The sequence below is a fragment of the Helicoverpa armigera genome, chromosome 1 (genome assembly GCF_030705265.1).
Source record: "Helicoverpa armigera isolate CAAS_96S chromosome 1, ASM3070526v1, whole genome shotgun sequence".
NCBI classification, from domain to species: domain Eukaryota; kingdom Metazoa; phylum Arthropoda; class Insecta; order Lepidoptera; family Noctuidae; genus Helicoverpa; species Helicoverpa armigera.
The window spans coordinates 13085445-13107822 of record NC_087120.1 but is presented as its reverse complement, the minus strand read 5'-3'; the positions used below and the strand labels follow the sequence as shown (position 1 = coordinate 13107822).

At 36.4% G+C, this 22378-nt stretch overlaps 1 protein-coding gene across 3 annotated transcripts; it reads left to right on the top strand.

Moving 5' to 3' along the window:
• The first annotated feature begins 3126 nt into the window (after positions 1-3126).
• On the top strand, positions 3127-21536 carry LOC110374244 (uncharacterized). Of its 3 annotated transcripts, none has more exons than XM_021331874.3 (11): positions 3127-3984; positions 5310-5453; positions 5883-6018; positions 7114-7285; positions 7364-7479; positions 7641-8863; positions 9154-9289; positions 11748-11908; positions 12556-12680; positions 13596-13802; positions 14096-21536. In XM_021331874.3, exons 1-11 carry the CDS (start codon positions 3592-3594, stop codon positions 14166-14168), a joined length of 2886 nt encoding a protein of 961 aa, XP_021187549.3. In that variant the 5' UTR covers positions 3127-3591; the 3' UTR covers positions 14169-21536. The 3 variants fall into 3 exon arrangements, with proteins under 3 accessions (XP_021187549.3, XP_021187547.3, XP_021187548.3); XM_021331872.3 differs by having other exon boundaries at positions 3128-3984; positions 9154-9295; XM_021331873.3 differs by having other exon boundaries at positions 3129-3984; positions 7114-7282; positions 9154-9295.
• Positions 21537-22378: the final 842 nt, after the last annotated feature.

The following is a 22378-nucleotide window of genomic DNA, read 5'->3' as shown; positions in this document are numbered from 1 at the left end:
TTTTAAATAAAAACCATTGGCGATTGTACCTGAAAGTCCCAAAAAAAAGTAACCTAAATGTCTGTCAAAACAGTTCCTTTTTTATTCTGTTCCTGCACAGCTGGCTGGGTAGCTCGCAGAGCGGTCATTATTCAAATGAACCGAGGGGTGCGCTGCATTTACCCTTATGGCCCTGACCCTGAACGAGATACGCGTGACTTAACGTACCAGAGAAAGTATTGCATAACATTCTATCATGTAGGACCTTTTTAGTTTCAAGATCTATTTAAGTAAATATAATTTATTTAATTTAAAAAGAAGTAAAGTTAAAAATAATTTATATAATTTAAGTCGCTTCTTGTAAAGCACTATTATATACTCAGCTGAATCCGGTTAGACTGGAAGCCGACCCCAACATAGTTGGGAAAAGGCTCTGAGGATGATGATTTAATTTAAAACCTAGGTCCTTCTTTTACTAAGCCGTGTATCTATCTACATTATTTTATCGATTTAACATAACATTAGAAAATGATCGTTGTCAATTTTAAGCACACAGTGGTGAAGGTAGGCATGATTAGTATAAGATTAGTGAACTGGAATTATGTTTGCACTCTATTTTCTGTTTATTTCTTAAGTATCCATCTGTTTCAGGCATCAATTTAATTTATACAATAAGTTTTATTTTTATATTATTTCAACAATAGCTACCATAAATATTCTAACCAATGCACACGAAGAGTCGTCGTCATGTTTCGCTGACAGGCGCTACGCCACAAAAAAAATTGTAGGTACATACTTAATTGACGAAACTGAAATACATATTATACAAATTATGCAAAGTATTTATTCCTCGGTCTGTACCTTCGCGGAATTTTCTTATTCTCTGTACAAACTCTAATCACTAACCTGCCTTTGTACTATAAAAAAGCATCCTTGACTTAATTTATGCAAGTAGGTACTCAAACTGCACGCGCATTGCAGGTCAATAAAAAAACCGGCCAAGTGCAAGTTGGTCATTCGGTTCCGTACCATTATTTAGAAAATGAGCAAAAAAATCACGTTTGTTGTATGGGAGCCCCCCAAAATATTTATTTCATTATGGTTTTCAGTATTTTTTGTTATAGGTAGCGGCAACAGAAATACATCATCTGTGAAAATTTCAACTCCCTATCACGGTTCATGAAATACAGCTTGGTGACGGACGGACAGAGGAGCGAAAACAATAGGGTCCCGTTTTACCCTTTAGGTACGGAACTCTAAAAACTGACCTAATCAGCTGGGGTTTTCACACGAGCCGTTTACAGTTAAGCCATTAATTCTCGCATCATATCAGTAGGCTGGGTCGGGGGTTTGGGGGTGGGGAGGTCACATGATTGTCCACCCATTGTCCCCTTGTTTACTGGCCCGGTCACCACCCCTTGCAAGGCCAATCAGTGTAGTTAACGTAGTTAATATTTAGCGTAGTTTATGGGGTAGGTCGGTACCTAATTATATTATTTTTATTTTATATATAGCCTTGAGAAGATGAGGCTATTTAATAAAAATTATAACTGTTATAAACGTTTCCGAAATCGAAAGTACCTATCATGTTTTTTTTATAATTTCCATCACACTACCACACCATATGGGCGAAAGTTTGTGAATTTATGAACGATCAGATTAAGTAGCAATAATTTCACCTAGGTTATAAATCAGACTAACATATTAGCTACCTATTATCCGGGTGCGGTAATTAGTTCGATTGGGAAGCGGTTAAAACCACTGGAAGGTACCTACTAATTAATAACAACAATGCTTTGCTCGACGAATCCTCATACTTACTTTGCCATATTTGCCAGTTCTTATCTATCCGCATTCATAGGATTTCTTGATTAGCTCAAATAATCTGAAACAAATAAATTCAATTCACTTCTTTAATTTTTTTACACATGAAATGTCGGTTTGACAGCCTAGACTTCAATGGCGTGAGTGCTAGTTTCGTATTGTAAGTACCGAGTACCTACTCGATGTTAAGATGTCTTTGTTATTATTACCTAACCACATATGGAAGGCCCTATCCATTCTGCGCCGGGGAAAACCCAGTTGCTGCAACGAGTTGTCGCTCAGAGACCGGTCTCATGGTGGCATGGAGAGAGCGACTGTCGCAGCCCAATGCATGGCACACCACAATAGTGGTGTAAGTCCCCTCTTTGAAGAGTGGGTCGGGAGGAGTCATAGCGCCTTTACCCTTACCTTCCGCGTAAAGCAGATCCTCACCGGGCACAGTTGTCTAGGGGTAGTGCGCTCCCAGTGGCCGTTCCGTCAAATAGGTGATGACCGGCAAAGGTCGTCGGCGCACGTTTTTTCACGCACTCCTCAAAGAGAGTCAGTAAACCCCAGTGAGGCCCACTAGGGTCAAAAGGCGTTACCGCGGCCCTGGAACATTCTGAGACTCTTCTCACTCTGCTCATTTGATGATTTCCCACCAAAAAAATATTAATATTTTTTTGGATATTTTTCTAATTTTACGAAAGCCGCCGATTTTGAAAAAAGAACATTCGTTAAAAGTTGCTACTTTTTGCTGCCAATGTAAAAAAACATTTCTGCTTAAAACAAAAAACAACTCTTTTATTATAATTTGTTAGCAGTACACATTTCCTAAATATTTAAGCATGTATATAACGATAACGATGGCTAAAATGTTTTCCTAGAGTCATTTAAAGATGAAACCGAATATGGTATGAAAAAAATATTTAAAAGACCACGGAAAAGACGTTAAAATACCGATATAAACCTAGCGGATCCTACCAGATATTGGGAAATTAAATTACCCATAGTTAAAAATACTATTTAATTTTTGTTTACAATACAAAACATGACAAACACAACAAATTAAAGTGCCGTATCATACGCATTTTAGCCTTGTGAAAATTCACGGCATTCCTGAACCATAGACAAAACGCCACCTCTACGCCGCCGCCGTATCGAGTGAAACTCAGTTAGTGCAATTGATTGTGGGACACATTTTCTAAATCCAAAATTGTTACAATCATATTAGAATAAAGTGTTTTATGATATAATAAGGAAAAATTATACATCAGTAATACCAGCGAGAATGTCATCGATACTTGTCCACATCCTAATGTCGAGAAGCGTCAAAAGAAAGAACTGAAAAAAAAAACAATAATGTCTACGGTTGACGCCTTGACTTAGTTGACGATTTTTTTCAATTTTTATTCAATTTACTCGAAAACTTTATCAAACGCAGTGATATAATCAGATTACTAATATTTATATATAAATTACTTACCAATGATTTTCTTTCAAACATATTTGTCCCTGAGTAACCGTAGACGGAATATGTGCATGGATATAATGCGCGTTTTATCATTCTGCATGTGCGTGAAAGAAATGTCAGTTTATTGAATATACGTAATTTTGTTATTGTGTTAAAATGTAATGCTTCCAAACAAGTGTGGATAATAATTTTACTATGTGATAATAGTGTGTGTGATTAAACAGATGATCAATTCAGTTGTAATGAAACGAACAAAAGTGTAGTGTCGGGTAGTTAGTTCTTGACAGCCGGCAGGCTCGTCGTCGTAAGTGACTTACGATTGGCCCCTTATAAAAATGAACAGTCGTAGTAGCGTAAATGAATCGAATTTGGTGAATCTCTCAGGGGATCTGTCGGCATTAAATCAATTGGACGCGAAAGAGTCGTTGGCGCTGAGTTTTCCATTTGACCACATATACGCATGTCATTCAGAGGACTCGGATCGGCGACAAGCACATCTTGACAAGGAAGTAGAAGTTTCGTCGCACCCTGATGACAAGGAGGCAGGGGTTGCCGCGGAGCCAACCTTCGAGATCACTAGGCTCTCAGAGAGATTAACTGCTGCTGAAATTCAAAACAAAAGGTTGAAAAATTTGCTTGTGTATCATCTGGATTTGATACAACAACAAAATGAACTTATAACTAAAAAGGACAAACAGAACACTGCTCTGAAATTGGAAAATGACTCTGTAAGTATCATTTTGTATTAGAAATTGTGATGTGAATACATGTTTAGAACATAGAAGGTGTACATATTGATATTGCAAGTTAGTCTGTGTAGATAATTTGGTGTAAAATTTTATATTTTGATGTAAACCTGCATGCCAGATTTGGTTAAATACCACATGATATTGGGTTGATCGCTGGATATTGTCACTTTTTTATAATATCATCAAACATGTAATCTATAGTATTACTGTGTATTGCATTGATATACTATTTTAATGTAAATCTATGTTTATAGTGTATATGACAGTACATATTCATCCCATATTTGCTACAAAACCCGTCATTTCATTCATATTGTTGTTTATGTAGTATAGTTTTTTCACATAAACCTTTACTGATATTATGCTTAAGTATATTTATGTTTACGTAAATACTAACTTGTAAATATTAAACTTATCTGGTTATTCTATACATTATTGGTTTAAAATTCAAAATCAAAAGCTGTGCAAAGACATTTATAGTATTAGTACTCTGCTTGCTTTATTATTTGAGGTTATAAATATTTTAGTACAATCTCACATATTTTTTATACATATTTGCGATTATTTTCCTCTGTTATTCTTAACAAAATTTTACGCACATTAATTTAACACAGAAACCTGCATAGTAATAACATTTTTGAAAGTGAACATGTTTGAATATGGATCAAAATTACTAATCATAGATTATAAAGTGATATGAATGAAAACTCTTTTTACAAATCTGCATATTAGTAAGATTGTTTTCCTGTCTCAAAGCAATGCAAATGTTATTAAGTGTATTGTCTGCATACGCGAATGCTTCCAAGCTTGCTCTGGCATAAAAAGAAAAAAAGTTATATTGATAGTTTTAAGTTTAGTTATTTTAGTTTTAGAAAACACAGTGCTTAAAATTTTGCTTGCATTGCAATATTCTAAGCTGAGCATCCAATTGAACTATTTTCCTCAAAAAGACATTCATACCATAGATATAGAATAGTAGATAGATCGGCAATATAGATTTTTGTGAAACTAAATATACTTCTGTTGAATGACTTTTTCTGCTACTTTAAAATCTATTTTGATTATAAAACATTAGAAACATTTTCGAAATATCATGGGGCCAGTACAGACCATTTTTGGATTAACATACTTGTTTATTTGTCACCCATTGCCGATCTATCAAACAGTGCTGGGATTCTATATCTATGGTTCTCACAGACATATTTTTTATAACTTTTTATATTACATGTTAAACTAAGCTGTGCTGTTTGTATTTGAATTGCAATTGCAATGTTTATTTACATCTTATGCATTAACATTTGCAGCTTAAGTCTAAGGTGACACGTATGGACAGGAGGATAACCGTGAGTCAAAGGCATAATGTTAACCCCGCACCTGTTATAAATGTCCCACCCCCAAATGCTACTTCTACTACTATCAAGAGTGAACCTGCTACTACTGATAATCAGGTAATTTTACTTTCATCATCAGCCTTATTATCGGCATAGGCCTCCTCTCATACAGAGAAGGACTGAATGTCAATCACCACTACTTTTATTTATCATCATTTCTATAAACTGATTTAATTAGTAGACATCAAAAAGTGCACAGTGACTGTGTTTCTTTCAATATCTATCATATGGAAATCAATCTTCCGGTCTAACCGGATTCAGCTGAGTAATAGTGCTTTACAAGAAGCGAATGCGTATCTGACCTCCTCAACCCAGTTACCCGGGCAACCCGATACCCCTTGGTTAGACTGGTGTCAGACTTACTGGCATAAAAATAATAAATATTGCATGAAAATAAACCCCAATATTGGACTTTGTAGTATTCACTGACTAATCTTTGATTGTTTTAGGAATATGTTATAAAATGTAATATCCCTTATTTTTCAGGTAGTGTTTAACAGTCTAACAGATTTTTTGGTGCCAGAGAGCAGAGCAAATTCATATGTTTTCAATAATGATGCTTCTAAAACCAAACCTTTGATGCCACCGGAGTCTTTTGATTTGAACAGACCTTCTGAAACAGGTAATTTAAATGCTTACTAGTTTTCACCCGCGTTCCGCAGCCGGATGGTGACAAAAACTATCCTAAAACCTTCTCCCGGGTCTAATTTTCAGCCAAATTGGTCAAGCCGTTTTCATGTTATGTTGTGACAACGGAAAGCGGGTTTCATTTTTATATATATAAAGATAGATTACTACATTATTCATGACTAGCTTCAGCCAGCGGTTTCACTCACTTCCTTGGGGAATGTCTTCCTGCACTCAGATAAAAAGTAGCATATATGATATTTTGTTTTCTCATTCTGAACTATAATGGCTGACTCTGGATGATCTGAACTGAATACAGGCATATATACCACTTTTATTTGAAACTACAACAGATATTATGATTTTGCAATGTCATGATTTCCAGTAAGTCAAGAAGGAGTCATGAATTTGAACATTGTATTATTTTTCTAGTAATTTTTGTGATTTTGACATACATAATTAATTATATTGTTTTGTGGACAAATAAGAATAAGATTTCAACCGATGGATATGGATCGAAAAAGTATTTTTTTCATCCTGAAGTAAATGTTGATGGTAATACCAACTCAGTGTAGCAAAATGTATTTGGGTTTCTGAGCTGAGAAACATGTCAGACTAATATGTTTTAGAAGGTGACAAGGCGACGTTGCCACCGAGAAAGTCGCACATTTAGGTCCTAAAATAGTTTAATGCAATATTGATGAATATACGATCGATTTCAGCAACGGAACATGTTTTCAGCTGTTAGTTGAAATGTAATATTCTTTGAGTTCACACCGGTTTCACAGTTGGCTATTTTGTAATTGTCTTAGGTGCAAGTTAGAAACGTGGTGCCCACTTCAACTGCCGATTGCATGAAATAGGTGGATAGCTAATGGAGACTGCAATGTGTTGCTTATTTACTTATTATGTTGCGGCGGAGATCCATAACCATATACATAAAAACCAGTAGTGAAGGTGCGGTCGACAATTTGCGATAAGTGCGCGGCAGTTGCAGTCGGCAGCTCGTTTTCAACTTGCACCTTTAAGTTCTTCAGTCTTCCGTCCGTAGGAAATAGGAGTTGAACTTTTGATTACGATTATTTTTCAGACGTAACAACATATTTGCCCGGCGACATCAGCGTGCCTTCGATTTTGGACAACAGTAGCCTGCAATGCGATAACTTCGGCACCATGATTGAGAATAAGCGATCGTATATCAAAAAGGAAATCAAGACTGAACCCCGACCCGAACCACTGTACACTGTCACGTCAAACAGGTTGTTCAGTATATTAGAAGTTTATAGCTCCCCGTGTCTTACTGTGGAAACAAATAACAATTAATCATTTTTCACATACAGCGGAAACACGGTGATACAGAAAATACAGAGGAATCGGAGAAGAACATCTGGCAGTTTGGGTAGCTTGAGTCGGCTGCCTAAAACTCCAACAGTCAAAACTGAGCCACCGGAAAATGGTAAGTTTCATTGTGATTCCTTACATTAACATAACCTATTTGAAATAAACATTTTATAACTATATACCAACTTCCTTAATTTACCTATACGCGAGTAACCATTAAGTTACACTAGAAATAAAATGAGTAATATAGCAGCTAATCCATTATTTTTGTTTCAGTGAATATGTTCGACGATGATAAGGCGTTTGAGCGCACTTTTAGTGTAAATAAGAAATCTAAAATGATAAATACTTATGGCAAGTCTAAAACCTCCACTCTTCCAAAGAAAACGCTTCACTACACCGGTTCGCTGTCTGATCGGCTACAGCTGATCGACACGACCCCTACCGGGGAAGACCCTTACCAACTAGGGGAAGCGGACATGAGGGAGCAATCGCCGATACCAAAACTTATGCTTCAAAAAACTAATCATGGGAGAATGAAGATATGTTCGGACCTCTCGGGAGACAGTGCAGCGACTTCTAGGCGGATATACGATGTGCCAGCAACCGAAACGAGTACTAAAATGCCAAATAAAATAAAATTAGAGAAAAGGTATAATTTGCCAAATATAGTTCCGTATTCAGCGCCTCAATCAACTACGCATACATCTACGCACACGACGCAGACGCCTTCAGATGCGTGTACGCATGTGTCTACGTACACGCACGTTACTAAGCCGGACGCCCTGACGCCTAAGCGAATAGCTACGTTAACTCCTAAGCAGACGTCTACGCTCACGACGAATGCGTGCACGCATATGTCTACGTACACGCATCCGACGCGGAACACTTCGACGCGTACAGGTGCCTCGCACAAGGCAGCGAAAGGCCAGCACAAGTCGCCTCCGGCTGCGTCTCGCAAGTCGCCACACTCGGCCGCCAGTAAAGGTTTGCAAAAAGGCGTACTCAAAAGCTCTCTAACGAGCCCACACACGACGATGGCTTCGCTGACGCCGCTGCACGTCGTGCCGCTGTCGGGCTTGCAGACGACACACTCGTCACTGACCACGCCGTTGACTCCCGTTTCGGCCTCACTTACAATACCCGAAATTAAAAAAGAATCTCTCGAGTCGCCGACGACGTCGCCCTTAATGCAGCAATCAGATCTGGATAACATAAAGAAGGAACCAAATTTGGAATGGCCTTTATTCTCAACGTTATATTCAACAGCGAGAACTGAGACTAGTTTATGCGATTTCTCGTATGGTGAAAATCCGAATTTGACACCTCTGCCCACTCTTGATGTTTCGGAATTTCGTCAGCTTATTGATGCGGAGGCCGCAGCAGAGGCCGCAGTCGATGCTCTTACAAACAATTTAGATTACGGCTCCATTGATAAGAATGAAAGCGATAAGATGAAAAAAAGGGGAGCGCGAACCACTAGCTTAGTTGGGCCCGAAGTAAGTACTGCTTTCAAAAGTTCTATTTATTTTTTGAATTTATAGGAGTGTGTTGATGCATCACATCGGACAAACCTCCAGTACTGTTGTCTCGTGTAACTACAGTCCAACTATCGAACATGTTCATTCAATTAAATAGTTCATTCGATCTTGTCGTGTTCGTTTGTTGTGACGATTAGGCCCTTTCTGTTTGAAGGTCTCTGACCGAACACAATCAATCAAGTCCTGGAATTTGGTCTTACTGCCTAAACAGAGTGTATAATATTTATTTAATTATGTTAATATTTTAGGAGGATCCCTCGGACAGTCGACGTGGCATGGGAAGCAAACGTGGTAGGAAACGAGCGCTGTCAGCTGCAGGAGTCATTAAAAACTCGAAGCAAAATTTATCGAAACCAGTCGGGCCCAAGGCAAAGATGGTCAAGGGTAAAGGTAACGTCTTATATTATTAGATACAGTATTCGCGATACGTGGGCTCTCGCTACGGTAAATTTTCTAGAATGCTGAGCGGGTTGTATGAGCAGGAGTTTTATGTATTCAGGTAAAGAAATAAAAATACTTATTCCGGGCTATACAATGTTTAAGAATTGTTGTAACAAACAGTTTTAACTATGTCAGGGACTGACGTAACTAAGAATCAGGAAACTATGGGGTATGACTTCGAGACGTTGACGCCCCGTTGTCGCTGGTTCTTGAATCTGAAATTAAGAAGGACACGTAGTATCGCAACTTAATCTCCCTAAACACACTCTTAAAAGACTGCTAGGCTATCGAATAAGAGGGTGCTTACGAAATACGAGTGGACTGCGGGGCTATCGCACTCGGATCCGTCTAGTTAGCGAATTAATCTGGTAAGCCAGCGCTGGCCTTTATATAGTCGCCGCGGGACGTTGTTTTCGTTGCTGTCGAAGACTCGGTAACACGTTCTTTGTATGTGTGCGTGAGCTGGCGGTGATGCGTCATTATATTGAGTTGTTTACTTGGTATGTTATACTATTATTTATTTCTATTACTAAAATGATTTACGTATTTACAAATTAATATTTTTAATAATAACTTAAAAACAAATAGTACGTAGTCAGTCATGCTCTGTAGCGGTGCATCGGCAAGTTGAGCCAATTTGGAACTTCACGCCATTGTGCATATTACAATATGTTTCGATCCGTTTACCTGGACTGCTGTACCAATGCAAATCAGTTTCGTTCGTTACTCATTCACGGACTTGAGAGATTCATGGACTCTTTCTCGCGCTCCTTACAAGTACTTACTCTTGCCGGTCCTCAGTGCGTGACGTTAATCGTGCCGTCTTTACGAATTTTTCAAATTTCTTTAAACTTTATTCTCTAAAATTGTAGAATCAGTGTATTTTCCCGTATTGGGTAAGTGTTGAACAATCGTGTTACTGCTACCACCCGCCTATTGGGTGACCGTTTGCAAATGACTTGCAGATTTCATTTTTTTTCTTGCTTTGCACATTAGTAGCATCATTCTTAACCATTTCCATCATCATTGTAAATTTCCTTATTCTGCTTATCATTGTATTTTCTTTTTATACGTTTTATACATTTTATATAAAACTATATTTTGAGTTGCTACTTGGAAACTCCGATTCCGACTGTGAATTTGCACATATTCGCCTTAAGCGCACTGCACTTCTGCTTCCTGCTTCCGCGGCAATCACAGTAAGAAAAGGACGAACAAAAGCCGTCACTTATTTGAATGGACGTAAATTCCAGGTTCCAAAGTTCGGGTGCAAAATCCGGGCTTAAACTCCGGGCCACTGTCGATCCGTTGACCGAACGTCAGCAGGCACCGAGAGGCACCGTGCACCCACTACACCCTACTATACTGCATCACCATCTGCGGGTCCTCCTCTGCTGAGCATCATCACTGGATATCTCTCCACGTCACGCCAGGAAAGTACAAGCGCACTTACCTCGAGATAGGAATTTAAATGTAACTGACGGGCATTAGAACCTCAACCTATCTAAATAAATGTTTATGTTCACAATATCGGGTTTAATTTAAAACTAAACTTACCACACCTTAAAACACGACATTCTCTGCTACTGTCGTTGTGGGGTCAGGAAATGCTGGCGAAATAAAAGTCTTCGAGTAATTTTCACGGAATCTTGTAGTTTCGACGCACTATTTACACTTGCACTGTTTACTATTTAATACTACATATCACTATACAGATGACTACGAATGTATCGTGGTGCGTGCGCACCTAATGTATTCGAAACTTTACCGTAGCGAGGGCCTCGTTACGTCGTTCTTCCCGCCAACCTCTCTTTTATTTGGTTTCACAAGTTTACAGTTGATTAAAATCACAACAGTACATGGGGGCGTCATGAAACGCACGCCGCCAGATAAAAATAAAATAACAAAAAATAACTTACTATAACTTTACTGTTAACATTATTTATTACTGTAGCACTTAGATTTTTTCAATATTTGAACGAAATAAGTTTAAAAACAGTTTGCTATATTCTATGACTGAGGTTACGCGAGGTTACGTGAGCGCGCAACCCGGCGCGGCTCGCGGCACTCTTCTTATCACCCTCATCACAAATTGTCACAGTATACAGTAACTCGCAGACAAGACACAAACACTTCGGCTTAGGATTTCGCCTCGCGGCGCACGGGTGCGATATTTGAATACAAAATATTAAAATTTAACATAATTGTCTTAGTCGTGACTCCCATTATGTCAACTGGTAACCTACAGTAATGTTTTATTAAGTCTTAATTTATATAATAAAAACAAAACCACTATTGTTGCTGTGCAAATCTAATGCCATCGCAATTTGGTTATAAATGTCCTTTATTTTAAATTATCGAATGTTCCATCCTCCATTGAAACGCCTGTTGGTTCTTCCAGCTGCTTGCCGCGGCAAGAAATCTCCGCTGCCAGGAATGATGACGAGGAAACCGTATCACACCCTGGTGGGAGACCCGGACCTATCGTGGTACCTCGGCCTGGACCCCGACGTTAAAATGGAAGACATCGATCAAGGGGACTGCAAAGCCTCCACTGTAGAGGTAAGTTTTTCTGACCCTTATTGCGCTCAAGGTAAGGTCGGTTTTAGTTTGGCAAGATTCTAAATAGAAGTATAAGGGTACGTTTTAACTGCCTCCTTGGTCTAGCTGTTGCAAGTGCGGCTGCTGAGCACGAGGTCTCGGGTTAGATTCCCGAGTCGGGCTGAAATCGCTTTGTGGGTTTTAGAAGACTTTCACAAAGCAGCCCGGAGCCTGGAAGTTGGTGATTGATACACCCGTGCATCGGAGAGCACTTAAATGTCGGTCCTGCGCTTTGTCTCTCTCCGGTCGTGTCGGATTGCCGTCCCATCGGGCTATGAGAGTGAAGGAATAGTCAGCACCTGTGTATACGCAAATACTTCTGTAGTATAATATGTCCTGCGCAGTTGGCTAATCTCCTTACATGGAGCAGTAGCCGATAATCGATTAAGAGGATATCATAAGGGTACGGCTTAGAACGTTATTATGTGTTCTAGCGATCACGCTGGAATACCTACGCATGAAAACGCGCTTCAAGATTTTAAAGCGTCGTATAATGTATATGTCGTCGTGTAATATATATGTAAATATGCCTTTCAATACAGTGTGTACTAAACATACATGAAATAGCATATTATAAGTAAGTTGACACTTTTTTATTACTTTTTTAGGTACCGAGATGGCGAGAGAAGCCATACACTAGTTTATATAGTCTTGAAGGAACAGAGAATTTAGATGATAAAGTTTTTGAAAAACGACATCAAAAATTAGAAGCTGAAGAGCGCAGACAATTGAGGTATGTAACGATTTAGATATATTAAAAAAATCTTGATACTTAGTTTTATTCGTAAAATTCTGGTAATTGTAAAGACTGGAGGAGGGAGACTGTCAGGCAGTTATTATGTCAGAAAGTCGGAAAACCAGTCTTACCAAAGAGTCTTGGGTCGCTCCACCCATGCACGCCGCCGCATCTGGTTAGACTGGAGGCTGAACCAAACAAAGTTGGAAGAAAAATAGGTGTAACTTTTAAATTTTGGTATTTATTAGTAGCCTTCCTCGATAAATGGGCTATCTAACACTGAAAGAATTTTTCAAATCGGACCAGTAGCTCCTGAGATTAGCGCGTTCAAACAAACAAACAAACTCTTCCGCTTTATAATATTAGTATAGATAAAAATAAATCTTTCTACAAAAGTACGTTCGCGGGCATTATCATTCGTGTCTAATTCTGTTAGACACGAACGATATTAAATTTGCAATTTGTAATTTTTTGTTACATTGCCCGAAACTAAGGAATTGATGGTAAGCAGTGTTGGTTTATTATCAAAACAATTCGGCTCGTCTGTTAAACATCTGCGGTTTTATCAAAAATTTTGATGTCGTGTTTTCAAAGGTTCTACTAATAACCGAGGCCTAAGTTCATAGACAACATAAATGCCGGTTTTTCTTAAAATAATTGTGTATTTTGAAAATTGAAAGCTAAAATTCATAGTATGGTCTGACCATGGTCTGTCCGTTTTTTGGTGCAGTCGGCAACTCTGACAGACACTACAAAGAATGCTATTTCCCCTTGAAAATTGACAGTTGTCAACTGCACACAAGATTCGATCAGACTGTAAACAATTGTTTTTAGGAAACTGACGTTTATTTTGTTAGTGAACTTAGGCCTAAGTATTTGTGTGCAGTTAGTGATATTATGAGAATGTTTTAGGTGGCATATGCGTCGGATTCGGGAGCAAAGGCACGTGGAGCGACTGCGCATGCGTCAGAGGGATCCTTGGTACAGCGGTCACTCGCCCTACCAACCGTCTGTGTACACGATTTGGCCACAACCCCAAAGAGATGTTAGAATGATCGAGATCACAGATACTATACCCGTCATGGCTTTCGGGGAAGATCTGCCAGATTTGCCACCTGCGTAAGTATATTTATGAATTAGCTGTTTCCTGCAGTTCCACTCATGTCTAGAGTATGTACCAAATTATATTTAAATCGGTTCTGTAGTTTTGGCGTGAAAGCCCGACAAACAGACAGACCGACAGACAGACAGAGTTACCATAACTTTTTTTTTAGTTATGAGTCTCTCGCGAATCTTAATTATTTTATAGAGGGTACCTTACCAAGTGCGTTTCAAAATACTTTAGAGGTCATTCAATATTTCTATACTATCATAAGGTGCACAAATTAAAATCTATATTTTACAATTTCCAGTGACTTTATGCTACCGTGGGTGAGAACGTCGAAAGCTTTGAAAAGGTCCAAACGTTCGAAGACGCTACACTGATTGTTCGCGGCCTGCGTGGTCGCTCTACAATACGCACTCAAGCATGAACTTCGTGCGATCCGGCTTCCAGTCTCCGCAGCATTGCTCATGGAGAACATTTCTTATCTATAAGCAGATTAGACTAGCAGGTAATATGTAGGTAACAATAGTTTGGTCATAATGCGATGTGAACTGCCTTATTTATTGACAATTTTATTCGAATGCTGGTGTAATTCTCGCCAAACTTTATGACGTATCGGAATATTGCCGCTACCAGTTCAGGTGCCGAAAGAAAATATTTTAGTTATGCGCATGCACCTGTGCTCGGAAGTTAGTTGCGAGCCGCCATTAAGTTTGGCGATAACTTTGCTATCAAAGAATTTACGTGTCATGATTGAAAACTGAACCATGTGCCTAAGCCGGATTTTGTTCTTTCAAAATGTATCAAGTATTTAAAAATTTAAATTTAAATGACAGAAATAAGTACTCCATTTGATACTCAATAGTCAAGTTCATTTAAAATGATGTGAACAAATCCGAAAATGTGCATGACATGTAAATTGTTTGTATATTTGACGGCGTTCGTATATTCCATAGTCTGTACCTACCTAAATATCATTAAGCTGAATGACAGACATTTTCCATAATCTGATAACAACGCGCTTCCAAGTAATATAGTTATAGTAAGTTCATTAAATTGATCTAGAGCAGTTGCAGTTTCATAATAATTCATAATCATTTCACTGACTTGCATAAAATGATGACAGAGGTTCTGATGATTATATTTTTCATAACTCATCATAAACAAAAATTTATACTTACCTTATAACTCTATATGAGTGAGCACTTAAATAAAGGTAAACAAACTTAAACTTTTCCTAGTCTATGTTTACGTAGAGTGAAGAAACTTCATGGTTGCAATTGCGTTGGTTTTGGCGGTAATTACAAGATCCACATCCTGTTTATGCTCGTCAGAAAATAGGACTGGCCGTTTATCGAGTCACGAGATAAATATTTGATGTTTTAAGCTCTCTAACGCTGTGTTTTGGGCCAGGCGAGTGTGCGCGAGATAGTATGAACACTACATATTTGACTGTCACGCAAATATAAGGGGTTTATCGAACTAGTGTTTGAAAGGGTCGTTATTCCAAGATGGCCCTCAGCCCGAACTCGACTAAAGCGAGAGACGAGAAGAGCAGAGCAGAGATTTTTTTTACAACTGGAGATATTTTCTACTTAGTCCCTATCAGTCCGGTGGCAGGATGTTTCTATTGGTTGTTGAAAAACATCTTTGGATAGCTCTCGTCGTCTCCGTGTTAGGGCACTTTCAACTTATTCGTTTCTTGACGGCCTGCTGCGATGCCGAAGCGGTGCGTAGACGTACGGCGTACGGACGTTCCTTCGTTTTATATGAATAAAGAGGAACGTCCATACGCCGTACGTCTAACGCATAAGTTGGAAGCGCCCTTAGTGGAGTTTGGGCCTAAATCATTTGTGTCGTCTTTTGTTTGTAAATATGGAATGAATCATGAATTAATGACGTTTTGTAAATATCGAACATATTGAATATGTTCACTTTTTTTCTAGTTTTATATTTTCTATTTTGAAAATATACCATAAAAAAATGAAACACGTCACATAACTTTTAGAATATAATTTATCAACATCGTCATATTTGCTTTCCATCTTTTGTAACACGTTATCAAATATTAAAAAAATATAACAACTACATGCAAAGTATATTCTTTCAAAAGCAATATTCATTATTCGACTTTCTATTCTAACTTGTTTGTAGAACCTATTCGCCGGGTCTTTGAAAAGGCAAGTCATATAACAATAGTGGAATGATTTAATAGTGAAACTTAGTTAGTGACACTATATGCGTAGCCAATAAGATTATTTTTACATTATGTCAGTACATTTATATAAAAAAAAGTAAAAGGAAAAAATATTTTCACGGATCATATTTTTATGAAGAAAAAGAAACAGTATAATTATGTAGTTTCTGCATCTTTATTCAAGGACTGGTTTTGCTTACAGAGGTATGTAATGCGTTACCAGTTGTTGAGTCCTAGTCGGCATTTGGTGACTGTAACATTATCCTAATATAAGAAAAAGTCAGTGCCTCAAATTTTACAGCCATCAAGTGAAACTGAACAACTTTGGATACGATGACATCGCGTACAAAGTTTTCAGTTTCTTACAGCAGCTAGAAATGTAGTCCACTAGAAACTTTAGTATAAATAACCTTTTATTTCACTTGATGATCTTCGGAGATTTTTGTTTATATTGCCTTGACTTCAGGAAACAGGAAATACTTTAGAAATGATCCAACGGCATTGTACTTCAGAATATCACTTTTGCTTTAAAGTAGTCGTAGAACAAAAATAACATTAAATGTTAAAGTTTAAAGTAGGCCTTTGGTTTTAAAATGTCTGTATGTTGCTCGAGTTATCCCTCACAGTTAATTGCACAAACAAACCAATCTGTCTTACAAGAAATACTTTTTTGCAGTTTTTCTATAGTTTAGGAATTTAGAGATTTGAAAGTTGATAAGATGATTGAAATGGGAGAAATTAATGAAAAGAATTTGAATGAATGATGGAGTGGAATGGCGACGTGTATAAGGCAAGAAGCATTCTAGGAGAATCGAAAGGGAGTGTTAGAGAAGGAAACTTGGTGGTGGGTGAAAGAAGTGCATGTAATGAGGAGGGATGATAAGCATTCAACAAAGTGTGTGCTAGGTATGAATGTAGATGGATGGAGAGGAAGAGAAAGACCTAAGAAAAGATGGATGGATTGCCTGAAAGATGACATGAATAGGAAGGAAGTGAGTGTCAGTGTGACGAGTGACAGGAAAAATGGAAGAGGAACGTGTCAGGAAGAAGAAGACTAGTTTTTCCATAGTTGAAATCCGATCACAAAAGAAACCTTTTTATACGAAAATCATTTTGTTAACTAAATAGAACATCGTTTGTACACTCGTGTGTGCTGTTTATATTTGTCGTATAATAGATGTATAGTTAGATAGACAAACTAGTTAGACAATTACTGTTCTTGTTCGAGTACTGTAGATAACGTTTGCTTATTACAAAGATACGCGGAGTGGTGGTATCTGTGATCGTAGAAGACTGCGTTGGAATAGACACGTTAAACTGACGGTGAAACTATCTATCGGATTGAACCAAATTAAAGCGGAGAAGTTTTTAAAAAGGCATATCCCCGCTCCGATACCACAGACTAAATCACAGTTTAGATATATTCTTTTGTAAACAGTTATGAAGCTATCATTAGCGTTCGTAAAAAATCATCGAGCACATGCGTGGTTGAGTGATACTGTTACGAACGTTAGTACGTAGCTTCACAACTGTTTACGAGAGAATGTGGTTAAATGTTTGAATAACGAAGTTTTCTTGGTTGTTTAAAAACTTCTTTGTTTCTTTCCGCTTTGAATCTAGGACTGAATATGTAAGCTCTATGTCAAATCATGGAAGTTCCAATACTTTATGGCATAATACAAAGCACCACAGTCGGATGTGATACAGTTCGCAGTTTTACTTTCAGTTCACTCAAGGTACGTTTTGTATTCTTGCTGCTGGTTGCGACTGCCGACCGCACATGCCGACTGCATGAAGTTGACCGCAGCTGCACTACGAGTTTGTAGGGAATTGTCATGAAACCGATTTCACGTGCAGTTGCTGTCAAATTTTACTACACTAACAGTTAATACATACACAAGTAGTGCTACTGCGGCCGACTTCATGCAATCGCGGAATGTGCGGTCGGCGGATACAGACGGCAGTAAGCATTCAATCCTCTATGCTTTTTCTTAAACTTTTGTCATCAAGTTACTCACGGTTACAAATAGCACTTATCTCAAAGTTTCATGGCACCAACAGAAAAACACTCCATACTTAGTTAACATACCTACTATTCCTGTTAAAACAGACTTCTTAAATATTTGATATCAGCTAAGATTCATTTCGTTCTATAACTTTCACAAAATTGAATGTTTGATGTTAATTGTTATACGATTCTTTCAAAGTTACACCTACAGGCGACTTTTGCATATAATAATCATCATTATGTGTAAAAGCCGCTTGTGTTTAGTACATGTTAAATACTATTAACAAAAAAATTAAAAAAATGGATGGATAACTAACGGAAATTAGGTTTTAAATATAATGATAGCTGTACATATTACTAAGGTTCTATAATTTGATACATCTTATTTCGAAGGTATAATTTTATAAGGCTTCATTTAACTTTGGAATTTCACACTTTGACGTTTTTTGTGTTATTTCTAATCCTTTGCTCGCACAACTACAAAATTATTTATCAAAAGGGTTATGATTTTTTTTCTTGTCTTTATCGAAACTCATAGTAGTTCGGGGGTGCCGAACTATTCTGTTACAATCTGAAGGTTCTACATAACAATTCATGAAATGCACCCATGTCCATTGTATTTATTATTTCCAATGTATAGTCAACAGCAAAATACAATGATAATTTAAAATAAATAAATCTTGTATATAAGGCACAGAATAATATTGATATTTAAGTTTCAGTCGCAAAATTGTATTGCAATAATGAATAGTTTTGTTCTTGGCTGTACTGTGATAATCATGAATTTAATTTTCATCAATCCTTGATTGGTATTAGCTATATTTTTTTTATATTTTCTTATCGGTTTCCTGATGAGCTAAACCAGACTGGTTTCTTTTGGGGTTTTTAAATTAAAATCGTGATACTTTCTCATTACATTCCTTTCCTTATTTTTCATGAAATTATTATTTTGTCCTTAACCCTTAGATGCGTAGTTTTTCTTTACTATTTATACTTGATATTAGTGATGTCTTTTCGATGCATAATAATGAACATCGTTCTTATTGAAGCAATATTTACCTATTTTCATATACCTAATATCAGTAATTTCAGAATATTTTATTTTGTTGTCTATCAATTCTTCAAAAGTGAATGATTATGCATGCTTTTTCACTTGAAGTTGTATTTCTTTTTTGTTTATTTTTCTGTAACTCTGCAATAAATAAGGGCAAGTCTTTCGTTTATAAACTTTACATATACTTTAGCTTTTAGGGTCTTTTCACATTGGACGTTCGGTCTTGCGGTTGCGATACTGACGTAACACCGCATGTTTTGTATGTTCTGGGAGCAGTGTTTAACAAGGTGTTATGAACTTAACGTGACGATGTCGACGTTGTCTCGTTATTCACGCGTTAGCCAAATATAAAATGTTCATTAGCATTACGAATTAAAATGAGTTTTTGTCAATGATTTAATTAATATTTATTGCGAATGATATAATTTTGTAAATGATCAATTTTCGATCATAATGAAATCATAATGTCTTTATATCAACAAATAAATGAATGAATATTGTAAATATTTTGGGAATTAGAATAAAGTACCTTAGCACTACGTAATTACAAATTTATGTTAGAAAATTGTCTTTTAGTTATATAGATCTGTGACATAATAAGATTTGCAAAACAATAATCGTTTCGGTTCACTTGTAAGTTACGTATAGCGTTTAGATAAACTTTAATGTAAAATTCCGTTTAACTATAGTTTTAAGAAGTTTTGCAGTCACGATATTAATCAAATCTCTACAAAGTTGATATGATTGACTGTCGTAGGTATTTAATGTAAATTACACTGTTATATGTGTCATAAATTATAGAGCACGTATACCTGTATCTAGTTATAAATGAAGTATCTTAGTTATTCAGGAGAATATGGGTGAATTAAAGTAAACCAGGAGTCTATTTACGATGTAGGACAATTTTTCTCATAAGTTATGTAGCGTGTGTATGAGAACTAATGCTTTAATATTTGTTTTGATATTCGGTGATTGTTTGTGACGCGCATCGTAAATTAGATCAAAATTGTTTCAACTTACCGTGACTTCAAATATTGTTGGTATGTGCAAAAGGTTTGCTTCGAATATTTTTGATTGTTATTAAAGCAAAAGCGGTACGTAGATTTATAATTTTTGTATTTGCGTTGTGTGTACGTTCATTGATTAAATGTAAATAATAGTGTTGAATGAGATTTTTTCATTGAGGCCGTATATTGGTCTTCCTATTAAATAATTATTTTGATGTAATAATCTGGTATGTAATTAAATGTTAGATTTTTGGAATTGTTTTTATGTGTCGTAAACTTAAAATTATGTTGAGTTGGAGTATTTATGCCAATAATGTCCTGTTTGCATTTTTGTCTACGAGGTAGCCACAAGTAAACGTTGTTAGTATGCTTTCGGGCAATAATTGTATCCTTTCCCAAAAACTATACCACAACATGGATAAGTAATAAGGCATTTCGATGCCCGGGCGTTTTAGTCCGCATTTATTTTCCATTATTCCTCAAACAATTTAAAAAAAAACTAAACGCAACTGGAAACTTGATCAACTTTTTTTGGTTATGATAATGAGTTACTTCAAAATTATAAAAAAAAAAACAATGAAATTTAAAAAAAAAAACAAATATATGAATTATAAGTATGAAATATAATTTAGTCTCTTCATATCCTAACACAAGGTCCGTTTTTAGGCTTGGGCTTTTTACCGGGTTCGAGAAATGTTAGTTCTATTTACATGCTGACGATACTTGTGGCTGAACAGTAGACATGGACTTATGTTAAGTTTAAGTATTATCTAGGTTACAATTTTGTTGTTCGATAGTAAGCTTATTATTATAATTTCTTAATCAACAGCTGTCACAGTGCAGTTATATTGTTATACGCAAGTATAGACGCAGTGCTATGCAGTCATTGTTAAATGTTTTCGATTATATCCGATATTTGCTGCACTGTCCACTTGTCATAAAATAATAAGATCTCATTAATCGTTAATTAACAAATTGGAATTTAAACTTTTCTTATAAATATTATGGAAGTAAAGTCGGGTACACTTGTCATGATAATGTATCTTGGTACAAAACAATGGTAGTTAGTGCAACATTGTACCGACTATAATCAATAGAAACAAGTATAAAAAAAGCTTGTATAAATTGCATATCAATTCAGGCGAAGTATAACATCGGCAACTTCAGGAACATTTGTCTGAATAATACCTTTTCTTTTTGTATAAACTGTAGTTGTACACATTTCTTTTTTATACTTCATTAATGTAAATTAATCTGCTGTGTAGATACTATTATAATGTGGCATTTATTAAATAATCCTAAAAAAGTTTCAGTGTAAATGTTAGTCGTGTATATAACACACTATTGAAATTAGGTAGCTTAAATATTTATCTTTCAGTATATTTAGGACTCCTAACTTCGGTTTAATTACGAATTCATGTGATACTTCAGACTAAGTTGTATAAGTACATTGAAATAAAGGAACTTCGTCTCTAGAATTTATACACGTTTTTTATTTATTTTTCGTCTTTCCCATCCCATAGTTAGTAAGGGTACATAAGAAAGAAAACAACCAAATAAGTTTAAAAAGTGCATTTATTTAATCAATATAATTATTTACTTTGATCATTTTTAACATTTTAACATTGATATAAAGATGAAAATAGATCCACTTTATCATAAAATAGAAATAACATGTGATACGAAATCGTAGCCAAAAAATTTTCAAATTACATGCCTAATAAGTGGCTTTAGGACGTTTTCATAGTGCTTAGCAAGGAGGGACCGCACAATTTGTCCTTATAGACATTACACACCGTCAATAGACATGAATTTTTAAAAACACACATAATGCAGACGTTATTTAGTCTAGTGGGATAACGAGAACCACAAGACTTGATGTTTTAGTTCTAAGAAGCTGGAGTCCTGTAAAGCGTCACATTCAAGCTTCAATTAATCGAATTCCACTAGTGTAAATGCAGGGGAACATAGTTATGCATTTTATATGTGCTTAGTGTGATTGTAACGTATGATTGTAATGAGGTGGCGTATAAATAAATAAATATTGAACTATAACGATATTACTAGCTATTCAGTCGCTTGAATATCTAATTTTACATGACCAAATGAAATGATTGTTGATTTGTTATTTAGGTCCAGGTTTGCACTGTTATTCGAATTCTCTAAATTATTAGTACCAAGCACACATTTAAAATGAAAATTTTAATCGCACTAATGGTAGACACGCAGGTTGCCTCATCTACAGTACATTTGAGTGCGATATGAGTATTTGGAACGAGTTATCTATTACATAATATGGATAATTTATTTTGGTGTAATAACAA